This window comes from Gallinula chloropus, assembly GCF_964237585.1.
Source record: "Gallinula chloropus genome assembly, chromosome: 2".
Classification (NCBI taxonomy): domain Eukaryota; kingdom Metazoa; phylum Chordata; class Aves; order Gruiformes; family Rallidae; genus Gallinula; species Gallinula chloropus.
Genome location: NC_140086.1, coordinates 39,716,790 through 39,738,472, shown reverse-complemented (window position 1 = coordinate 39,738,472; position 21,683 = coordinate 39,716,790). Strand labels below are relative to the sequence as shown.

General features: G+C 42.9%; 2 protein-coding genes across 2 annotated transcripts in view; one reads left to right on the top strand and one right to left on the bottom strand.

Moving 5' to 3' along the window:
• Positions 1 to 14,231, top strand: part of CLVS1 (clavesin 1) — a gene marked incomplete at its 3' end in the record, with an annotated part of 97,704 nt that extends 83,473 nt beyond the window's left edge. Inside the window, exon 5 of the mRNA XM_084279997.1 lies at positions 14,144 to 14,231. Coding sequence (XP_084136123.1) covers positions 14,144 to 14,231 — 88 coding nt within the window. The remainder of the gene's footprint in view (positions 1 to 14,143) is intronic.
• Positions 14,232 to 19,056: 4,825 nt separating this feature from the next.
• The window catches only part of ASPH (aspartate beta-hydroxylase), a gene marked incomplete at its 5' end in the record, with an annotated part of 107,711 nt that continues 105,084 nt past the window's right edge, over positions 19,057 to 21,683 (bottom strand). Inside the window, one exon of the mRNA XM_084260603.1 lies at positions 19,057 to 19,676. Coding sequence (XP_084116729.1) covers positions 19,526 to 19,676 — 151 coding nt within the window. The 3' untranslated portion in view covers positions 19,057 to 19,525. The remainder of the gene's footprint in view (positions 19,677 to 21,683) is intronic.

Here is a 21,683-nt window from a genome sequence, read left to right as displayed (position 1 = left end):
TCTTTTTTTTTTAATTTTTTCCCTTAATATTAGCAGTGGAACACACTGAATTATTTTAGAAAGATGCTAACTAAATATTCCATAATCATTAAAATATATATATAGTGAGTGTACAATTTATGTAGCTTTATAGGAAGAAATCTGCCATTTTTGAAGCTCCACACTGTTCTGTTACGAGCTGCTGACAGGTAAACCTTTGCTGAGGATCAGATCTGCAATGAAGGGAGGGTCTTACTGCGCCCTCAGGGGACAACCTCAGCTTGAAAATGAGTTCAGTGCCAGAAAACCCTGCCTCGAGGCAAAGCCTTCACTAATCTGTTCACTAATACAAAAGTGCATTAATACAAATATGGTGAGTGGATGAATCTAATTTGTCATGTTGCCTCTGGGCAGACTAGATCTAACTTTTAGCCTAATTTTGTTACTTGGTGGTTAAGTGAACCATCTGATCTTGTACCCCCCAGTCATTGCTAGCTGTTGGAGGTGAAAAGTTCACTGCTTCGATGGCTTTTCTCCAATGAGTATTTGCTTTGATTCTTCTTCCCTTCAAATTATGTTTTGGCCTAACTTGAGGTAAAAGCCTATGCTTGGGAAGCATAATTGTGTGTGTTATTAGATTTATTAGACCACATTTATATCTAAAGCCTATTAGAAGGTCTGCAAACCTCCCAGCAGTACCTGTCTTTAGTTACACCCCTCCCTTCTCCTCTTTATGTTCATACATCTCTAATTCAACAAGAGTCTCAAGCCATGGCTGAGATTCCCGGATGCTCCTGGGAGGTTTACAGTAGACATAGACGATCTCCTAGCATTAGTGTTCATATTAAATATAATTCCCTCACAATTGTGCTATCATTTTTTCCCCTTATTAAAGCAATTTTGCTCTTCTGTTAAAAAATGTCTCCCCGCCTCCTCCACTCACCATGTAAAAATCTTTAAAGTCTTGAGTAAACGTGGTAATTTTGTAAGCATTTCATGCTAAAATGTTGGGTTTAACAAAAGGGAAAAAAAAAAGTGACTGACCCTTTCTTTAGCACTTACGTTCCTCAGAAAGGGGTAAATATGTGAAGATTGAGCCTTCTTGGATTTCCATAATTTAAAGATGAAAACCTTGCTGAACAATTACTAGTCTTTTTCTCTCTGACTTCCCCATTACCACTGAAGGTTTACGTGACTAGTAATTATACGCAGGGGAGGGCAGTGTTTGTGAGAGGTGGATTTACCCCTGAGGCTTGAGGGACAGTGGTTGTTCCCCCCCATCCCCAATCACCATCCTGCTGCGTGACAAGGTGCCCCTTCTGGCTCTGTGGTCACGTGCTGTAAAGCTGTATGAGCACATCCTCACTAGAGCTGCCACTGGGCCAGTGCTGCCTTAAAGGCTTCTTAATCCTGGAACTCAGTGCTGCTAGAATAGCTTGGAGTTTTGCACTGGGATCATGGAGGGAAGTTCCTCTGAAACGTAGTACTAATCATAGCAATTCTGAGTCCGAAAATTGCTGACCTGGCAAAGCCAGGAAGAGAAACCTCTCTCAGAGCCCGCCATCCTACACCCAGAGAGAAGCTCTCCCTGGGTATGATCTGCTCCAAATATAGTGCTTAGCAATTTTGGTAACAAAGATATTGAGCAATCAATCTGGAAGAAAAATGCTGGGAGGTGGAATCAGGGAATAACTGCTCAAAATACTTTTGTAGCCACTTAATCTACGTTAGAAAATGAATGCAGAGGGGAAGAAAGAGGGCATTTCCAGGATGTGACTGAAACCAAACTGGAGTCATCACCTGAAAATTAAAACAAGTCTCAAAATGCAGACCAGGAGGAAATGTGGCACCAGGCAGCAGTGCGAGGGAGTGAAACTGGAGCAGGTACGTTTCCATACGTTGGCTTCAGGACTGACAGCAGTGCTTTGGCTCCTGTCACCAGGGCAAATGAATATAAATTGAAATAAGTTCACCTGGGAGTTGCAAGGAGGGTGAGGAGAGCAGAGAGTATATTTTTCCTGCAAGAAGCTATAGAAGAGAGTAGTTTGTTCAGCCTCGCCGAGCAAAGGTTGAAATGGATGTGATTGTTCTCTACAAATGCAGAAGGGAATAAAAACTGGGTAGAGAGAGCAGGATTTTGAGAAAAAGGACAACTTGGGCATGAGATCAAATGGGTAAAGACTGACCAAAGCTTACCTTGACTGCAAATTAGGGGAGGAGGTTTGCAAACCATTGGAGTAGTGAGTAACAGAAATAGCTTGTCAGTATAATAACCTGATACATGAGTGAAAGGTCTGGTATGAGGTGGCTACCAATGGTCACAGGAGACTAGAGTTGCTCCTGGAAGTCCCATTAGGTTCCAATTTCTGCTCCACTTAACAGCAACGGGACCAGAACATTATCTTCGTCCCAGCCACAGGCAGGGGTGGTTTTTTCCATGTGATGTGAAATTGCCCAAATTTTGCTGTCAAAAAAAAGCCCTTGTTCACATCAGAGAATGAAGGTGCTGCAGGTGGGGAGAAAAATTCCATTAAATTTTGAGATTTGACAAGTTTCTATAATATGTAGAATCTTTAATCAAAGCCAGCACAATTGCCATTTTTCCACTGGTGGCCACATGAAGTCCCATTGGGGCAAAATCAAAACAGCAGAAATTGCGCTCCCATCTGCAGTATTATCTCACACCCTGGGAAAAATCCCAGAACTCAAGTACTGTAGGAGCAGATGGGAAACAAAGCAAAACAGCTGATGACTCCACATAATGAGTCTTAATGGCTAGAGGCCGGAGGTGGGGAGGGGGGGGAGCAGGGTGTGGAGGGGAAGGCAACAATAACAAAATCCATTCAGAATATATGTGTTTATTAAGATTCAGCTCAGTGAGGTTTGAAACGGGCAAGGTAATAAACATGCAAACCGGCATTAGTACACTAATAGCAAAGCCGGTTTCAATCCATTTGATAATCCCAGGAACACACATACACTCCCCTGTCTTGGGCCATCCCCGCTGAACAGCCCGCATCCACGCAGGGAGCCTGTCACTTACCTGCTGTGGGATTTGGGGGCCGTGCAAATGGTGTGAAAATTCAGAGCGTGGGGAAGAAAATCACCTCCCTTTCAGCTGCCGCCAGACCTCCTGCAGGCCCTGATGGTCAGAAAGGGGCCTTGGCTTGCTTTAGTCAACAGGGAGCTAACAGAAAAGCAAAGCCTTTGCCCGAGGCGCTGGTGCTGGCTTCTTGTGGATGAGCTGCTGTTTTTTGGGAACAGCTGGAGGTTTTATCTGGGTGTGCAGCGCAAGGAGTGGTGGATGGTTAAGCCTAGCAGCTAAAGAGTCAGAGATTGTTCCCAACATGCCGCTGTGCCGGTTGGGGACAGACTTACGGGCAGCCTCAGCGGGAGAAGTGTGCCTGTAGCTGTTCGGGTACCTAACCCCAGCAAGTGAGCACTCCCAACTGCAGAGATGGATTCAGCAACTGGGGAAGATGTGAAGGAGCTCAGTTCTTGGAAGATTTTCCTTTTTCCCCAGTGTCACCCTACCCTTACGCTTGGGTCCAGGAGCAGCAGCAAGGAACCTGCAGCAGCATGTGGCCTCCCTGCGACTTTCTTTTCTTTACAGGATCTGCCTTTCCACAGCTGCTTCTGGGTCACTTCTCAATGTCTGAACTTGATCTTCAGTCCAAGTGACAAAGACTGCTCTCTGCCTTTGCTTGCTCCCCGCGCAGTCACCAAGCACAGCCTGGGGGCTGACTGTTCCTTCTCTGCCCTCCCAGGCTTCCAAAGAGCGCTCACTTTTAACCTGCTGCCAGTGCAAACAGGTCTGAAAACCTCGTGCAATTTAAAATTGCCCTGCAGAGAAAGGAAATTTTACCTAATAGCACATATATATTGTGGCCAAAAAACCCCCCGTTGCTGCTTAATCAGATTTATTTTATCAAAGTTTAGTTAAGGATAACTTTAATCAAATTTAGTGCTAAAAATTGTTCTTAGGAAAACGGGGACTGCAAGAACATCACCATCACCAGCTCAAGCTGATTAGAGACTCGGGAAATTCAGAGTTAGGATAAAACTTTTAAAGTGCAGCATTTTTTAGGCATTCAGACCCCAGTAACTTTTCCTTCTGTGAAGTAGAAACTTGAGTACCTAAAGACACGATGACCTGCCTAATGGCTCATCAAAAGCCTCCATGTCAGGCATTTTCAAAATGCAGTGGAAAAAAAACCTGCTGCAATGCATTGCCCCATGTTGTTGAGTCAGAGCATGTGGATTTTTATGTCCTAGATTAGAGTGAAAGGATTTTAAAGTACAGATTAGAGTTTGCCGTTATTGCCTCCTGATGTGTGCATTTTCAAAAGGCCTGATCTTCAAATGAATTTATTGCTGAAACTAATTGTTGGTTCTCAGAAACGGGATCCTGCTCCCAGAAACTGGTATACACTAATGCCAACTGGAGCTGTTTTAGATCTGAAAGGGGCCATTCGTGGGGGTGACATATGTAAGGTTTTTATTTATTCAGATTGGTTCCTCCATATGCCCAGCTGGGCTGTACAAGGCAGACTTTTCTAGTTGTTATCCTTGGTGTGACCTTAATGTTCCTTCGCCATATGTTTCTGCTTTTATGGGTCATGTTTAATGCCGGTTCACAGTCAGCACCAATTTACTGCAGAAGTAGTAAAATACCAGCAAATAAAAATCAGTATGAAAATGTGTGAAAACTTCTCACTGCCCATGGATGGCACCTGGGTTGCTCTGCTTGTAGCTGGGGTGCGTTTCCACATGTGCTGGGGAGAAGGGGAAGGCTTTCAGTTGAAGTACCGCTATAAGACCCATGGAGCAAGACTGGTACTCACATTTTATCATGAATTATTTCTAGCAACGGAGAAATTCAGAATGCTTCTGTGAAAATGCTTCCCCCTTACACAGACTATGAGGGAGACATGTCTTGAGAGTAAAGCAGGTGTCCCGAGGACATGCATACAGTGTAACATATGCACTATCTAGCAATGGAGATGCTTGGCTGTGGAACAGTTTTACAGCTTTTAACCAGAAATCTACTAACACATGAGAGAGAAATGGAAGGGGGCTGTTGGATGTAGCATGGCAGCAGGTCCTGGGGAGGCTGTGGGGACACAGTATAGAATATTCTGAGGAGCCAGAAGTGAGGGAAACCGAGGAAGAGATTGGACTCTTAAAGCCACAGCTGAAGCAAGGGCAGGAGGGAGGGGTAGCTTGGTGCTGGGGGTTCCCTGGGCCAAGGCAGGAAATTGGTTGCAATGACAGCATGGTTTTCATCCGTTTACAGCACTCAGCAGTGACCAGTGCACGGGTGCACAAGCACAGGCTGGAGGTGGGAATGGCAGAACCAGTGTTCTTCAGGCTGCTTAAAATATTGTGTTGTAAATTATGCCTTCAGCTGACTATAAATTTGCCAGAACTTTAGTAGTTTAGATTAGGGACATGACACTTAATAAAACAAATGGTTTTACACTGCTTATATCTTTTGCAGCCCTGTGAAAAATCCACCTACATCTGGCTGAGTTACAAGCCTTTGAAAAGGCAATTCACACATGCTCTGCAGAAGCATATTTAATTTTAGCATTTAATGACCCTAAGGATTGCCTCATGCTTTAGCTTGGTCTCCCAGAATAAACAAACTTGCTCAGCTCTGGTTGATGGTTCAACACCCACAATATGCATCCTGCCTAGGCTGTGGGGTGCAGAGGGCTTTTGTAACTACAAGTTTTACTTGTGATCACAACTTTACCCACACCAGATCAGGCTGTAGGTAAGACATGGGGCTAAGATTTGGCAGACCAATACTGCTTGGTCTTGGGGCTGCCTCCTGCCTGCTGTTTGCAGTAGAATTGGGGAGATGAGGTTTCAACAGTGAACCCAGCTGAGATACTGGGAACTGGGGTAACTGGGATGGGAGCTGCTAGGACTGGAAGCAGCTGGGCTAGGAAGCACTCTTGGTGGGCAAGTAAATGGGCAAGCTTGGGGGTATGGCTGATGTAAACCAGGAATGCTCCTTTGGCTAAACCCGTGGAGTGCAGCCCCAGAGAGGAGGATCCTGCTGTCCCTCTCTCCTCGAGCTGCTGTGTTGGCCTGGCACGTTGCTTAAACCAACCTCCACAGGCATGGTGATATTACACATTGCTTATTTTCAGCCTACCAAGTTGTGGATGTTGGGGTCTAATTTTCAGAAATACTCAGTGCTCGCTTGCAAGAGAAATCAATGGGGTGGGTGCTTTGAACATACAAGCTAACATGGAATGCTGAGTGCTCTGCAAAATCAGACCCTCAGCACAGGGACATATGCACCCCACATTAGAGGAATACTTGGACCCTAATCTCGCTGTGCTTCAGTTCTCCACATGCAAAACGGCAATAAAAAACCCCTCAGAGTCATGCTATGGTGGTAAATGAATTAGCATTTAAGAGGCACACAAGCTCTGTGCTGATGGACTCCACAGAAAAGCTTGGAAGGGAATTAACAAAGGCGATCTTCAGAGCAGGCTTGGAACAATATGCAGCAAACGTGTCACAGAGCCAAACGCCGAACTGCTAGAAGAAAGCAAAATAAATAGCCACTTGCTAGCTCGGCACCATCTACCCCGAGCACTGAGGGAAGAAAGATCCTCTGAGAAAGAAGAGTGGGTGCTCCTGGGGATGGAATGCGATGCAGGGGTCACAACGCCCACATGTACCCGTCTGAGTGACTGCTGCTCCCACAACCTACATTTTCGCTTTTCCCACTGTGGTGGTGTTCAACTTGCCAGCCTAAATAGTACATCTGCAGGGCTGCTTTCATGCTGCAGTATTATTCTTGCTGAGGACAGGAAACTTCTGGTGTAGGTTGGGGAAGTAGGAAGACTGACACTCTTTGCTCTCGGGGCTCCATCTTCCCTGGCTTTGCCATATAGAATTAAAACGACCATGGTTTGGTGGCAAACTCTGTTGGAATACTGGGAATTGGAAACACTTGGATGGGACCAAAGGTGGCAAAATGAAGGATGAGGCAGATGTAAAGGACTGGAGTGTCTGAGCAAAGGTGCTGAAAGCTGTTGGGCTTGGTGGGCACAGAACTGGGAATGTGCAGAAGAGCATGAATGGTGATGACAGGAGTATGTGTGCAGGCATGCAATATTCATAAAGTGGGAGAGGCAAATTTTCTTAATTACTTGGCCATTATTTGCATTATCTTTTCTTGGGATATCATGTCCTACACACTTTTTAGGAGCTCTTGCTGAATCTGCTGTAAATTGGTGCTGACTGCTGCTGTGTTGTCTTTATTTGGCCTCATGACTAGGCTTACCTTTTGGTGGGTGACATATTGCACCCCAGGGGATTACAGAACTTGCAGGAACTCCTGTCTAAGGCAGGTGCTCCTATTCCTTCTATTGGAAAAAAAGGTTGAGTAGAGGGGTCAGTCTATAGCAGAGAAAGGAAACTCAGCAGGCAAACTCCCACCCATGCTTTTCCCCTGCCCTCGACTTGTGATATGAGTGAGGCAAGATCTTCACACTGAAAGTCACAGCACTTAGGAGGAGGAGATACCAGGCACAACCACACCAGTAAATGAAAAAAGACCAAGGTCTGCATCCTAATTCCAAGGTTGGTGGCACAGATTGATTCCTGTCTGTGTTGCTCAAGGATAGCCTCTGCTAGAGGAGCCTGGTTGCACTGGACCCACGTGGTACCTGGCTTTGGCACTTCTCTGGGCCTCAGTGGACTTAAGGCATAAGACTGCACATGCTATGACAAATACAAAAACGTTTCCATATGTTTTCACAGTTCAATGTTCGCGGTAGGCTGAGAGTGGTGTCACAACCCCCCAAAGAACTCTTTTCACTGGAAGTGCCAAAGGCTATGAGCTGCATCCCCTGGGGTGTGAGCTACAGGATGGCTTGGGATGGGGTATACAGCCAGCCAGGCCATAGTTAGAGCCAAATGCAGTGCATTGTCATCCTTATTGCTCTTTGCTGCTGACCCTGCAGTGAGCTGTGCCCAGGGTTTGCGGAGGGGGGGGAGTAGCTGGGGCCAGGTGTTGGGAGGGGAGAGGCATGGAAATTGCTGGTGGGCACAGGGAGAATGAGAGGTCTTGTGCTGGGATCCACTCTGCAGCAGTCACCTCTTCAGAGATGTAGGTGCACCCACAAAGACTTCTTCACTCGTGCAGCTGAGCACAGATCTGGGCTGTGGTTGCCCCTGGCTTCGATGTGCCAGGGCACTACACAGGGACCACTCCCTAGGATGTGCAAGCCATAAGGAGAAAAGATGGCCACTGCTGCCATGGTAGCCACAAAGACTGCTCCTCTTTGGGAAGGGCAGCAGCTTGTCACCGGTGGGATAAACACTGGGATAGTAGTAAGATTAAGCCAGAGTTTTCATGCTGTTTTGCCCACTGACTCACCAAGTTGGTGGACCACTTAACCAGCTCAGCTGCACCCCTAGACATGGATGCTGCTTTGTCTCCTTGCAGTGCTGTGGTTGATGCCTCGAAGCTGTTCCTCTGGGTAGGTCTCTGCGGCACAACACTGTGCTGCCTTAATGCAGAGCTGCGAGCCAGCACAAGTGCAGAAGCTGCAGAGCTGCTGCGTTAGGGAGAGATTTCAGCAGGGCTTATTACCCTGGGCAGAGAGCCACACTTCATGGCTTCTGCGCTGGAGCTGTGCACTGCTGAGCTGAGCTTGCCTGCATCTGCCAGCGCCACCTGCGTCTCTCGAGATGCCTTCGCCTAGCATTTAATTTTCAAGTGATTTAAGTGCTAAAAGTGTACCTTTTACCGCAGTTACTTCACCCCTGCACATCTGCATTGTTTCTGTAATACTGAAGAAAAATCCTTGGCTTTCCCATCTGAAGAAGACATATCCTCAAGGTGCATAGTGGAGCACACTCTGAGCTGCTATACCCCCTTCTGCACTCTGATGGAGAGGGAGGGGGGCGAAGCAAGAAATGCCCCTCAGACCTTGTCAGTGCAAAAATTCACGGGTGTGATTTTTAAAAAAAAACAACCACTTACTATGTTCTCTGAAGGGAATGAATAAATGGGAGATGAACAGCCCTGACATGCTGGTGAAATGGGAAGAGAATTAGAGGTAAATGAGCAGATGGGAAGTGAGAGGTAGATAAATAGAGTCACACGATGTGATCTGATTGATTGGCTGCAGCGTGTCACTTTGAGAGCTTGAAGCCTCCTGCACTTAGGGAAGAAAAATATGCCACCCTTTTCCTTGCTCTACAAAACCCTCCAAAGTATGCCCAGGACAAAAGCTGTGTGCCTTCACTCCTATGGGCTGCAACACATCAGCACCGCTGTGACGAAAAGCGTAACGTGAGGGATCAGAGAACTGGAAGATGCCTTTTAACGCAAGCATGCTGTGATATGCCAGCAGTTACTGTTAGCTGAGTGCAGGATTTTGGTATTTTGGTGGGTTTTTTTACAGGAAGTAGAAGCAATACCCAACAGATGTCAGTTCTTGTGAGCCGATTCACCCCAGCTGTACTCTGACAAGAGCCTTCCGAAATCAGTGCAGCCAGAAGAACTTCATCCAGTTTTCTTACACGGCTTTTGACTTAATTTGAGATAGTCACATTAAAATGACCACACACATATAAAACCATCTGCTCTCTTAGATATTGATTTACATACCTACACCATGCTGTCATTTGAAATATATGGCTGACCTGCTGGAGAAACAGCTGGATAGTGTTGATTTTCCAGGCTTCTAAATATTCTTGCTCAACAGTAAAACAACCATGGGGATGTTTGATTGACACTTTAAATGGAGCACACTCCAGTGGTACCTTCACTGCAAAAGTGAGTCTGAGAATCCATTTCTCTTTTCACTTTCATGTTATTGTCCTAAGTAAGGTAATCTAGCCTGAAAAACTGGCCTTGGAAAGTCTATGGGCACTGACTTCACAGAATCACAGGGTTGTAGGGGTTGGAAGGGACTTCAAGAGATCATTGAGTCCAATCCCCTGCCAAAGCAGGTTCCCTAGGGCAGATCACACTTCTCTGTTTAATTACTTCAGACTTGGCTCCCAGCCCACAGTGATCCTGTTGTACTTTTAGAGGAGCGAAGTCTCCTGCATGCATCATATTAAAGAAAGATAAGCATGGGGTCTGCCAGCTCAGAGCCTTACCCAGTGTCCTATCTTTGTATGCAAACAATTGTCTCATGTTAAAACTCAACTAGATCATCCACAACTGAGCATCTTCCAAACTGGTTACTGAGGATTTTTATCCAAGGAAGGAGGAAAGGATTTGCATTCAAATATGCTAATTTACAATTCAAAGTTGCAGCACACACAGGACACAGGACACATCTCAGGTGGGTATTGAAGGTGATACAGTACAGGGCAGCCGTGGCTATGATATCTAGGAAATATTGACTCATGAATCATGGAACCTGTACCCCCTGGTGCTAACAGATGAGAACTCATAGAACAGGGATATGACTGTAGGTAATCCATGAATTATATGATATGACAATACGTCTAGAACAGGTCAGATTAATTGCACCCTGTGAATGTCGATTTCTTTCTGCCATTTATAGCACAGAGTGACCACAGATACTTGATGGTGAGATGAATCACTGCACAAGTGACTAGAATTTAGTGATTTGAAGAGGCCAAGGAAATTGCTATTTCCTGTTTGGATGATTGCTTCATACCTGGCCCAGGTCAAAGTACTTGGACATGTCTTGAACATTAGAAACTGGTTGAATTCATCCTTCAGAAACAACACCACAAATTTGGTTCTGCTTACATAGTTCAGTCATTAGGTATTGCTGAGATGAGTCTGGCATCATGTCCCCTACTCCACCTCATCAGGTATCTGTACACACTGATAAGAACAAAAAGGCTTTTGTCTGGTGCCACAAAATTCTGCTTGCCTTAGGGTACCAACAGAACAGCATCCACAGCACTTACAGGATCAAAGCTTTAACCAAGCTTGCCAAACAAAGTTCTTTTACCATTTTACATCAAAACAGCTTAAACTGTTATGCAAGAAGGGTTTTTTTGGATAATTTTAATGCAAAGATGGCTACAAACTACAAAGACCAGTCAGGGCAAAGGTATTTTGCTGCCTGACTGCAATTTGTTTTTCAATATGATAAAGTGGAATATATAGCAGTAGGACAAGGAGTTTTAAACTCAAAAAGGGTAGATTTAGGTTGGATATTAGGAAAAAGTTCTTCAGTATGAGGGTGGTAGATCACTGAAGCAGGTGGCGCAGAGATGTAGTGGGGGCCCCATCCCTGGAGATATTCAAGGTCAGGCTTGATGGGGCTTTGAGTGACCTGATCTAGTGAAGATGTCCCTGCTTACTGCAGGGGAATTGGACTAGATGACCTCTAAATGTCCCTTCCAACCTTACAGATTCTATGATTCAACACTACAAAACCCCCTAAATATTGGGGAAACTTGCACATATCTAGAATATGACTGCTTTCCTGAACACATCAGACACAAAAACCCTAAGATGAAACCAACCTATAGGCTGCATTTTTTCCAATGGAATTTGCCTTATATTAATTTTTACACCCGTAAAATGTAATCACTGGTCAGCTGAACGTGTTTTCTGCAATGGCTGCCTACTGCAGATCATCTTTTCACTGTCATTAAGTATAGCTACGAAATATATGTCCAGGATGTTCTGGGCCAGTAAAACGTAACGCTCACACTGAATTAGTACATTAGATTGTGATCTGCATGGATGTGTATTGCCAAGATGCTTTTTTGAGCATCTATGTTTTTAGCATTTACCATAAATGAAGAACATAAACCAAGTATTTTAAAATAGCATTGAGAATTCAGTAATTTTCTGGTTTTCCTGCACAAAATCTAATTTAAAAACAAAACTCAAAACATTTTTCAGCAAATGAAAAACCAATACTTTTAGAAAATGGAAATCCAAACATGACAGCAAGTCCTTTATTGTGGTATCTTAAAACAAATAGTGATGGATTGCTCAAATTATTACAGTGCCCTTCAGATAGATGTCTGAACTGCTTATTTTAGAATAGGTGGCTAAACAGCTTCTAGCAGAAAAGGAAAAGAGAGATTACTGTTATTGCAGAACTTGGCAGATACTAAAATCTAATTTGAATCCCATTTCATGTTATTCAGAGGGGCTGGGCGTAGCGTTTGCATCATTTGGCATCTTGAAATTAGAGGTCAGCTGGGCTGCGATGCATTTCCTCCCTGTTCCGGCTGCTTGGCTCTGCGTCAAGAGCGGCAGCGTGGGAGCTGCATGCAGAGTGTGGGGTTGCACAGCCCCCCACCCTGCCCTGCATTTCAGTACCACTGCAGGGTATCTTTGCTGTTGCAGATGCAAGGTGTTGTATTTTTTCCCCCTGCAATGAGAGACAACCGGTAGCAATCGCAAAGGGCACGTATGGTGAAACTGGGAGGTTTTTTCACATTTGACTGAGAGCAGAAACTTTCTGCTGTATGCTGGCAAATGCTGCAATGGATCTGTGGCTTTTTAAATTCACTTTAGGGCAGAAAGAAAACAAAACACTAGTAGACAAGTATTAGCTAGGTATCATTTAATAATAGTTTATTCTGGTAGTTCAGGAAAGAAAATAAAAGACTGTTGATGTTGTGACTTGAATCCATTCTGTATCAGTTTCAAAGCCCCATAATTAGCTTTTGCTGCCATATTGCCATTTTGCATAATATCCCAAATCGGCTGCTTTTCTATATTAAAATGCAGTCATAAACATTATGCATGGCACATTAGTGTAAAAAAAATACACAGTGAAAACATTTGGGCAAATCTATTTTTCTTTGAAAATTCTGGCATAAAATCTTCCCATTGAGCATCCAGTTTTTGTCATCTCTCTTTGGAGATTTTTTTTTTAATGATTTGTTTTATTACCCTTTAACAAAAGCTCAAGGTATAAGAATAAGAAAAATAATCCTACAAGCTATTCACAGGCATGGTATTCATCTCTGATGAGGTGCTGCAGTACTAAAGGATGCAAATTATTAGTGATTTTTTATCAAAAGAGAAGCAATATCCAATCTTGTGAAATAGCTAAATCTTAAACTGAGGTTACTGGAACGAACAACGGGGAACTGCAAACATGTTCTATAGGGAATGAGAGTGATCCCTAACTCTAAAAGCTATCTATGAGAAAACTGGCTTTTTAAAATGATGCAGCACAGTATGCAAACTCCTGGGCTGGATTATTCTACCCCTGCCTTTGAACAAGTTCCCTTTTTAAAAGTTTGCAAGGGTGAATTTGCTCTAAAGCTCCAAACTTGGAGGCAACTCCTAGCCCAAACCAGAGAAAACGGGGGCTAATTCTCTGTAACAATAAACTCATCAATTCCTCCTTCCATAGCTCAGCAAGCAAATGCTGGAGCACATGTACTCCAGCAAATGAAGTTTTCTTCAATTTTCCCACTAGTTTATGCCCATTCAGCTATTGCCACTGCAAATAATGATAATGCTCCACTTTCTCTGGTGTTTGATAATTTTTTTACATGGGTTTTATTTTGCCCATCAGCAGCAAAACATAAAATATGCTTCCCACCTTGAAGTCAGAAACAGATTTAAAGTAGACTAGCCCTGAGTAAAGATCTCCTTCAAGGATGTAGACAAGGAGATCAAGATAAATTGCAGGACCAAGCACACCAGAAGCTCCCTTGTGGTCATATTAATTCTGGTTTCTTCATTGATCTTGGGTAACTCATGGATCTTCCTCTCCTTAAACTCCTAAGTCAGTAAAACATGCTTTGTCTACTTGTCCTTTTCGAGATTTGTAACAAGCAAGATTCCCTCCTGCAAGCACTGAGACAAATTCCTTTGCTTGTGCATAGCCTTCCAGCAAGCAGTGGTGCAAGCAGTTTTGCCTAGGAAGAGGTTAAAGACCAGCAGATCTCATGGCATCTCAGGATCAGGCCTTTAAGATGGTGAGGGTCTTCTGCATTAATGACAGTAGCTAAGTGCTAGGTATTTTGAAAGCACTTGTGTCATGCAGGGAGCCATGTCCCTGTTCAGGCTCGAAGGAATGCCTCTCCAGTTCCTTATGCCTTCCACAGGATAGAAATAAAAAGCCATACAGGTGAAAACGGACAAAGGCAACGGACCCCAGGAAGGTGAGTGCTCCCACAGCAGCCCTCACTAGCATGAATGTCTTCTTGCTTTCAGGTCCCAGTCTGTGGTGGAAGCCGGCACGCTGAAACACGAAGACCAGGGGGAAAATGAGAACACCCAACCGCTGCTGGCTCTGGACTGAGCTCCCATGCACGCCAAACATACACATTAACAGACTTCCACCCTGCCAGAGACCCACAGAGCACACCACACACACATGCAAACACACACACACACACGTATTTTGCTTGAGAACAAGCCCTTCATGTTTCCTGAACAAGCAACAAATGTCACCAGCCATCTGTCCGTGCAGCCAATGCTGAACAAAACCTGAGCAATTTCTATTGACACAGGACGTATACAATTTTTTTTCCCACTTACAACATTAAAATATTGGAAATTATGGGACTGCATTCTCTGCTTAAAGACACCAGGGCATGCTGTTAGAAGTTTTCCTGAAGCCTCCAGCAGGGAGGCTCGGTTTTATAGAATCTAAGGTTAAATGTGTTTTACAGAAAAGCATCTCAACTTTAACCTTTGCACTGCAATGAGCAGTTTAATCTGGCTCAGAGGGCAGAAACAGCAGCACCTAACAGAGTGCTCAAGTTTTACAGAAGGATTTTTTTCATTAAAAAACCCATCAGCACCAGCATAATGCCATTCAACGTGACACTTTGTGACTGCCTCATCCATGCTGCTTATGGGGGTGTGGAGTGTCCCTTATTTCAGCATCTAGCAAAAATGATTCTTAACTTTTGAAGCCCTTATAAAACTGTCAGCTAAGTGGAATGTGCTGTGTGGGCAGCAGGCACACACAATTTCAAACGCAATTAATTATTTTTAACGATTTTTTTTTCCACAGGCAACTTGGGACCCTATTAGATACGTGTGTGTGTGTGCGCGTGTGTGTGCGCATGTGAAAGGGGTGGTGCTAGGGAGACCCATCGGACACATTCACCAGTGACTAACGGTTGAATCCAGATTGCTTCATTTAGGTGAAAGCTCTGCAGAGCCATTTACCCCCTTCCCTCTTGCAGGCAGTGAGATGCGTAAGCCAGAAGGTTACGCCAACTGCAGACGTGGGGCATGGTTAAAATAAGAAAGAAAAACTTAGAATTAATCATTCAGTACAAGCTTCTGCTGGAAGGGAATGTGAAAGAATAGGAGAACTGAAATGCCAAAGATCAGTTTGGTTTTTCTCTATTTGCTCTAGCTGCAAAGGGAGTCCCATCCCTTCATCGAAACGGAAACCGGATTAAAGAAATAAAAGAAAAATCGTTATCAAATTATATGTGCAGTGACTTTATTTCCTTAAATGGTTACAACCACTGTACACACCTTAAGTCTTTAATTAAACTGCCATACATTGAGAATTTACTAGAACAAGCGTCTGGCAACAACATATCAAAGGTAGCAGTGTAAACCATATATATATATTTATATAAAATGAGATGATAATGGGCACAAGAGTTTTTAATGTGCCTCTGGAACATCCACTGAATTCCTAAGTGATACACTGAAGTGATGATACAGTTCGGCTGGACACGGTCAGCCCTAATAGATGGAGTAACAAAATACTGTCTTTATCTGCAACAAGATTTTATGCCTGCACAGGGCAGAGGGGACAACTTGACAGATCCTATCAACACATGTGGGATTTACCCACTAGTGTTTGTACAGAAGAGCCTCATTTAGACTAACCTTCTTCATCAGCAGCATGTCTTTGATAGAAAGCCTTGCCTTTGTGACAGAGTCTTTAAGACAGTGGATGGTCCCAGCAAGGCAATACAGGAGTCAGAAAAAGAAGCAGAAGTTTGCAGGAGCATTAAGTGAGACGGTTTCCTCCGTTCCTCCTCCTCTAGCATTATGGAAAATCTATTACAAAAAACTAGGATGATACTTCTGGTAATGAGACACAGCTCCATTCCCTCCCCTGGGTTCATGAAGACTGACAGGCATTTGGATTTCTCAGACAAAACTTTCTTAAAGCAGAAAGTAAAAAAAAAAGCCCAATAACAAATGGACAAAAGAAGACAGACATTGGCTATTACACTGCAACTTTAATGATTAAAGTAATACTTTGGTCTACAATTTTTCTCTGTTAATACACTTAACCTCCACTGCCATTAAATCTTTGCGACGACCTGTTACAATCACTGTTCATTCAAGTAGGACTTGTTCTGCTCAAGAAGTGCAAGTATCACTGAAATCTAGTCCTTGAGGATTAAACCTCACAGAAGATTAGAATTATTTATTTCCTTTAGCTGTGACATGAATAAGTGTATATGATGCCTTGTATATATTCGTAGGATGCCTGTATTTAACCGTAGTATCTTATGCAGATGCTGTGCTTACAGGCAAGGTGACTACAGGCAGGAAGGAACTGACCTCCCAACATCATGATGAGTGCACACTGCCTTATAAACAGGAGACTAACACCCTTCTCTGTTCTCTCCCTCTCTAAATAAGCCTAAAGAAAAAAAAAATTAAAATTGCCAATGGTTCTCCATTAAAAACCCACATTTCCATTCACTTCTTCCATTGGCATTTTCAATGTTAAAAACCCTTTCCAAGCTGTAGTACCAGTTGGCAAGGAGGAATACCTAAAATAACACACCACTTATTCACTGCCTCATTTCTGTAGTTCGATATATATCTCTATACATCTCCTCCTCCCTGCATATAGCTAATGCAGTTGCACCTACCAAAAAACTATGCTCTCAGCTCCTTGACAGGTAGGCACAGTAGATTCACTTCAGTATTGCAGGAGCTATGCATAACACACCGTGTCATACTCAAGGCACTTAAGATTTTAATTGGCCAATATGTCACCACATGATTTAATAAACAGTGCTACCCCAGCACACACGCATCTTGGGTGGATTACTTTTGTCTATTTGCCAATTTAATCTGTTTGCCAATCACAATCCAAAAGGATTAAGTATGAGGCTTCAAAGGAACAACAAAACAACCTGAAGGACGGCATGGATTTTTACAAATAAAACTCCGAAGTTTTTACCACTCCTTTAGTATTTACTCTGAGCTATAGAAACTAAAATGCAACGTTAATAAAAGTACTCCTAAACCACACATTTTGGTTTAAACCGTTCTTGATTTCTTCTTTACAAACTATGGCTTTATTTTAACAAACTACAAAATAGTTTATAACTTCTACTGTTTGATGACTTTACAGAGATACAAAACAGCCTTTGACTAAATAACGACCAGGAGATTTAAACCTCATTTTTACTGTGATCCCCCACAATAACAAGTACCTTATTTCCAGTTCTGCACAATTCTCCTAAAGGTCTCCAAAAGCTTTTTTTGTATTTTCATAAGCATGAGACTTATGAATCTTTTCAGTTTTCACAATGATAAACTGAGAATTGCTACTGTCTTGTATATTGTGTATAGTTTTGGTGTTAGTTTTGATATGGCCAACACATTAAAGCCCAATTATCATTGCTGTCTAAAACTGACACTTGATCAGAGAGGGTTTATCAGTGTGATAATCAGAAAGGAAATTAAAGTGCACACCTCCAGAAAATGGTCAGACTAATTTATGGTGCAACCACTATGTGCTACATGGCTTTACAAGACTGAATCATCTAGCAAAATACAAAATCTGAACAGCATTTGGTTCCTGGGCATGCAAAGCTTTTATCTGTATTTTACTTCAACAGACATGGCATTCTGACCACAATACTTAGGTACCATGATATGGTCTCTGCAGTACAAAACCACTGAGCATTGCATAAATAAGTTGCTTGTGCAGTATCGTTTGGACAACAAGGGCAAAGCTGTGGAGACTAGGTAACCTCAGTGTCTCCTTGCTTAGTGTTTTCTGTCTCACAACCCTTTGTAATGATGCTACTGCTCTTGACGAGCCCTGAGCATCCTAGCATACCTATCCATACCCAGCTGGTTTTGCAGGCCAGCCAGCCACAGTCATGATGGGTGCAAGCTCAGGTCTCACTTTCCTCTTAGTGTTCTTAGAAGATAACAGTGGAACGTCCTGTGCTCTCCATCTCCCATCAAACAGACCCCAAAGGCCAGCCAACTGCTTCAACATTCAACCAGTTTTCTCTTCTGAAAATAAGGCCTTTTTACAATACAGTAAATTCTGTACCCCGAATACAGAGGATACTGTAAACAGTATTGGGATAAGAGTACATTAGCTTTATGTCATGTATTTCAAGACAAGGAAAACACCATTAGGTCAATTTAAGGATCATTCTAGCACTCGGTAGGATGCTGGCAGCAGAAGTCAATGCAAATAAATAACTTGAAGCTCTTTGTTCTGCATTTTGGCAGGAAACCAAGTTAGAGCTTGTCCTTCTGCCCAAAGCACAAGAAATTCTTCATATATTTTTTTGTGCTGAATGACCATCCAAGGGCAGCCTAGAAGGAGCCACTGGAAGGAGGTGCCCCAGACTCTTGCTGGGTAGGAAATGGATATCACAACAGCCTTTGTAACCGTAAGAGCAACAGCAGTTCACCACATAATCCTAAGAACTGCCAAGCACTTGAAGGTCTGAGCCTACAGATGTCACATTTGCTCAACATCTTCCAAAGTCACATTACGAAACTGAAGGCTGTCTTCTAACTACGAGAACTAGTTTGTTTTACAAGAACAAAGCTTCATGAAGTAGCTGATTATGCAAGTTTCTGTTTGCATTTCCAGGAAGGCAAGAGAAGGCCACACTTGGCAAAATTGATATCTGTTCAGACAGTGTTTTCCTTCTGATAATAGCTAGAGATGCACTTAGATATATATTGGCGCTTTTTTAAAAAAATAGTGGTTGATTAAAGAGGATTTGTTCATAATTACGCTAGAAAAATACAGTTACTCAGGTAGAAAAAATACAAAACACATAACACATTCACATTATCTACAGTTGATTACATGTTCTACACCTAAAGCAGCTAGCATCACAATTGCATATTGATTTTCAGAGTTGGTTGTGTGCATATGTTTGCAAGTATCTTACATGCTGCTTCCCAGGTAAAAGCCTGGGCTGTATTTACCAGATGTAGGATCACAAATCTTGTGCCTGAACGTGAGGCGGGCAGGTGACTGACTGACTGGCTTTGTGCACCTGGTAACAGGCACAACAGAAACATCTGCACATTCCTCAGTTTGAAAATCCAGACTTACTGCTCTTTGGCTGACAACGTTTGTATTTTCACACTTTCACCCTGAAAAACAATACATATCAGTGCTGCATCAGAATGAAACAAAAGATGGCTTGTCTTTTTTTTCTTTTTCATTTTCTTCTTTTTTACAATCCAAGTCCTCTGTGATTGTAGAATGTTGTCTTTATCTCTTCTAACCCTTACAATACTTCTAGTCTTCATATGCTGGAAAAAATTAATCCCATTGGCACATTCCAAAGGGGTTAAAGCTCCTGTGCTCTTAACATCATAAGCAACCCCTTAAATAGCAGGAAGGGTACGTCTCTGTTGTGCTGTTAACTCAGGGTGCCACACGTCCACAATGAATATCAGGCGATAATTTTCAGCATCCTGCCATACTTCATGTTCAAAAGAGTCATCAAAAATAAGAACTTTCCCTTCTTCCCAGGTTCTGCAACACAAAAAGAAGTATACTTTAGTATCTGAAGTGCTGTGGATCAGGCAAACTATACATCAGCACTGAAGATGCCCTTTGACATGTGAGAATGATTAAACAGTATATATCACACAGTCAGGATTTCACTAGTGAATATGAAGAGATCTGAGTGTCAGAGTTTTACCTGAAATAACTACAGAAAGATCAGTCTAATGGATGGCTGTATTACTGGGGGATTGTTTCCCCTCACTCTGCATAGATACACCCACACACACATTCAGATGTTTATAGTATTCATTATTTAAATACTTTTAATGAGTTGAGTGCAATAAGCAGGAAGCAGGTATAATACTGGTGTGGTAACCAACTTTTGTCCTTCTCAGATCAGATACATACATAATGAGAGTCAGAAACAGAGGGAATGACCAGTAATATGGTCACATAGTTTGAAAACAAATTGCATTAAATCAATCTGCTTTTTCTAAAAAAAAATTGCAACAATGGAATTAGAACATTAGAAAGGTGAACTGAAAGGATGAGACCATATAACTCAAAGTCCCTCTGCTTGTCAAGTACTGCTTAGGCAGAGCAGATCACTGAACAGATGATGTAAGTACTATGAGTGGGTGTTGATTAGGGCATGGAAGAGCTGAGTTTTACCAGTGGTACTTTTCCAAGATCTGTACCTTTGTTAGGCACAAAAAGGGATTCACACATTTTATTCGAAATGGCTTGGTTTTGATCACCATGATGGTTTGAAAAATTAACAAAATTACAGACTTAAAACCAATGGCAAGAAGCAAGGTAGAAGGGAGATATTGTCAGAAGCATTGGTATCCCTGTCAATTTTATGAAAGATAGAATCACAAAATATTTTAGGTTGGAAGAAAACTTGGAAGGGCATCTGGTCCAAGACTCTGGTCAGAGCAAGACTTACTGCCAAGTTAGACCCAACTCTGAGGTTCAATGAACTATCCCAGGTTCTTGACTAGTGGATTTTTGAGTGTCTACAACCAGGTATATTCCACCATCTCTTCCAGTGTTTTGCCAACCCCATTATGCAAATTTTCGTCTATTTAGATGAAATTTCCTTCATTGTCACTTGTGTCCATTACCTCTCATTCTACAACTGCACACCTCCAAAGAGACTGGCACTGTTTTCTACACAGTCACCCATTAGTAGTTGAAGACAGTAACCAGACGCCCCTTCAACCTTCTCTCTTTCAGACTCCAAGCCAGCTCTCTGAGCTTCTCCTCATGTGTCACACACTCCAGTCTCCTAATTATGTGCCTATGCATCCACTGTAGTCTCTTTAGTTTATCAATGACTTTTTCTTGTGCTGAAGAATCCGAAACTGGAAACAGTGCTCCAGAGGTGGCATCTTGAGTGCAAAAGAGAGGGAAAAAATTGCTCCCCTCAAACTGATTCCTACACACGTACTAACAGTGTCCTGTACACAGCTAGCTATCATCAAGGCAAGAACACCTTATGACTCAAGTGCAACTCAACCCCTAGGACCTTTAAGTCCTTTTCTTCAAAGCTGCTTTCTATCCAGTCATGGCCCAGTCTGTAGTGTTGCAAGGTGTCAATCTGTTATCAGTTGCAGGGATTTGCATTTGCTTTGCTGAACTTCAAGAAGTTTCAGCTGATAAGTTCAGCCTGTTGAGATCTGGACTCATAATTCTGAATAGAGGTTTAATGCCTGGTTAAATGCAGTCCTGAAACTGTGAAAAATCAGCAACCGTTAAAGTCACATGTCAAAAAGTCATGGTGCTAGTCATTTGTCACTGCCCCTCAGATCTCAGTCTTATCCCCTGCATTTAGGCAGTTACTGATTCTGTACTACATGGTTTGTCTGTTGTAATGTCAAGCAGTGGTATAAGCAAAGCAAATTTATTTTTCATTGAAGGAGGACAAAAGCACACACCTGGTTATATCCCTTCAGGTAAGACTGTACAAATAACAGTCAGTGGAGTCAATAATGGCCCAAGAACTGTTACCTCCTAAAGTCACTCTACAGT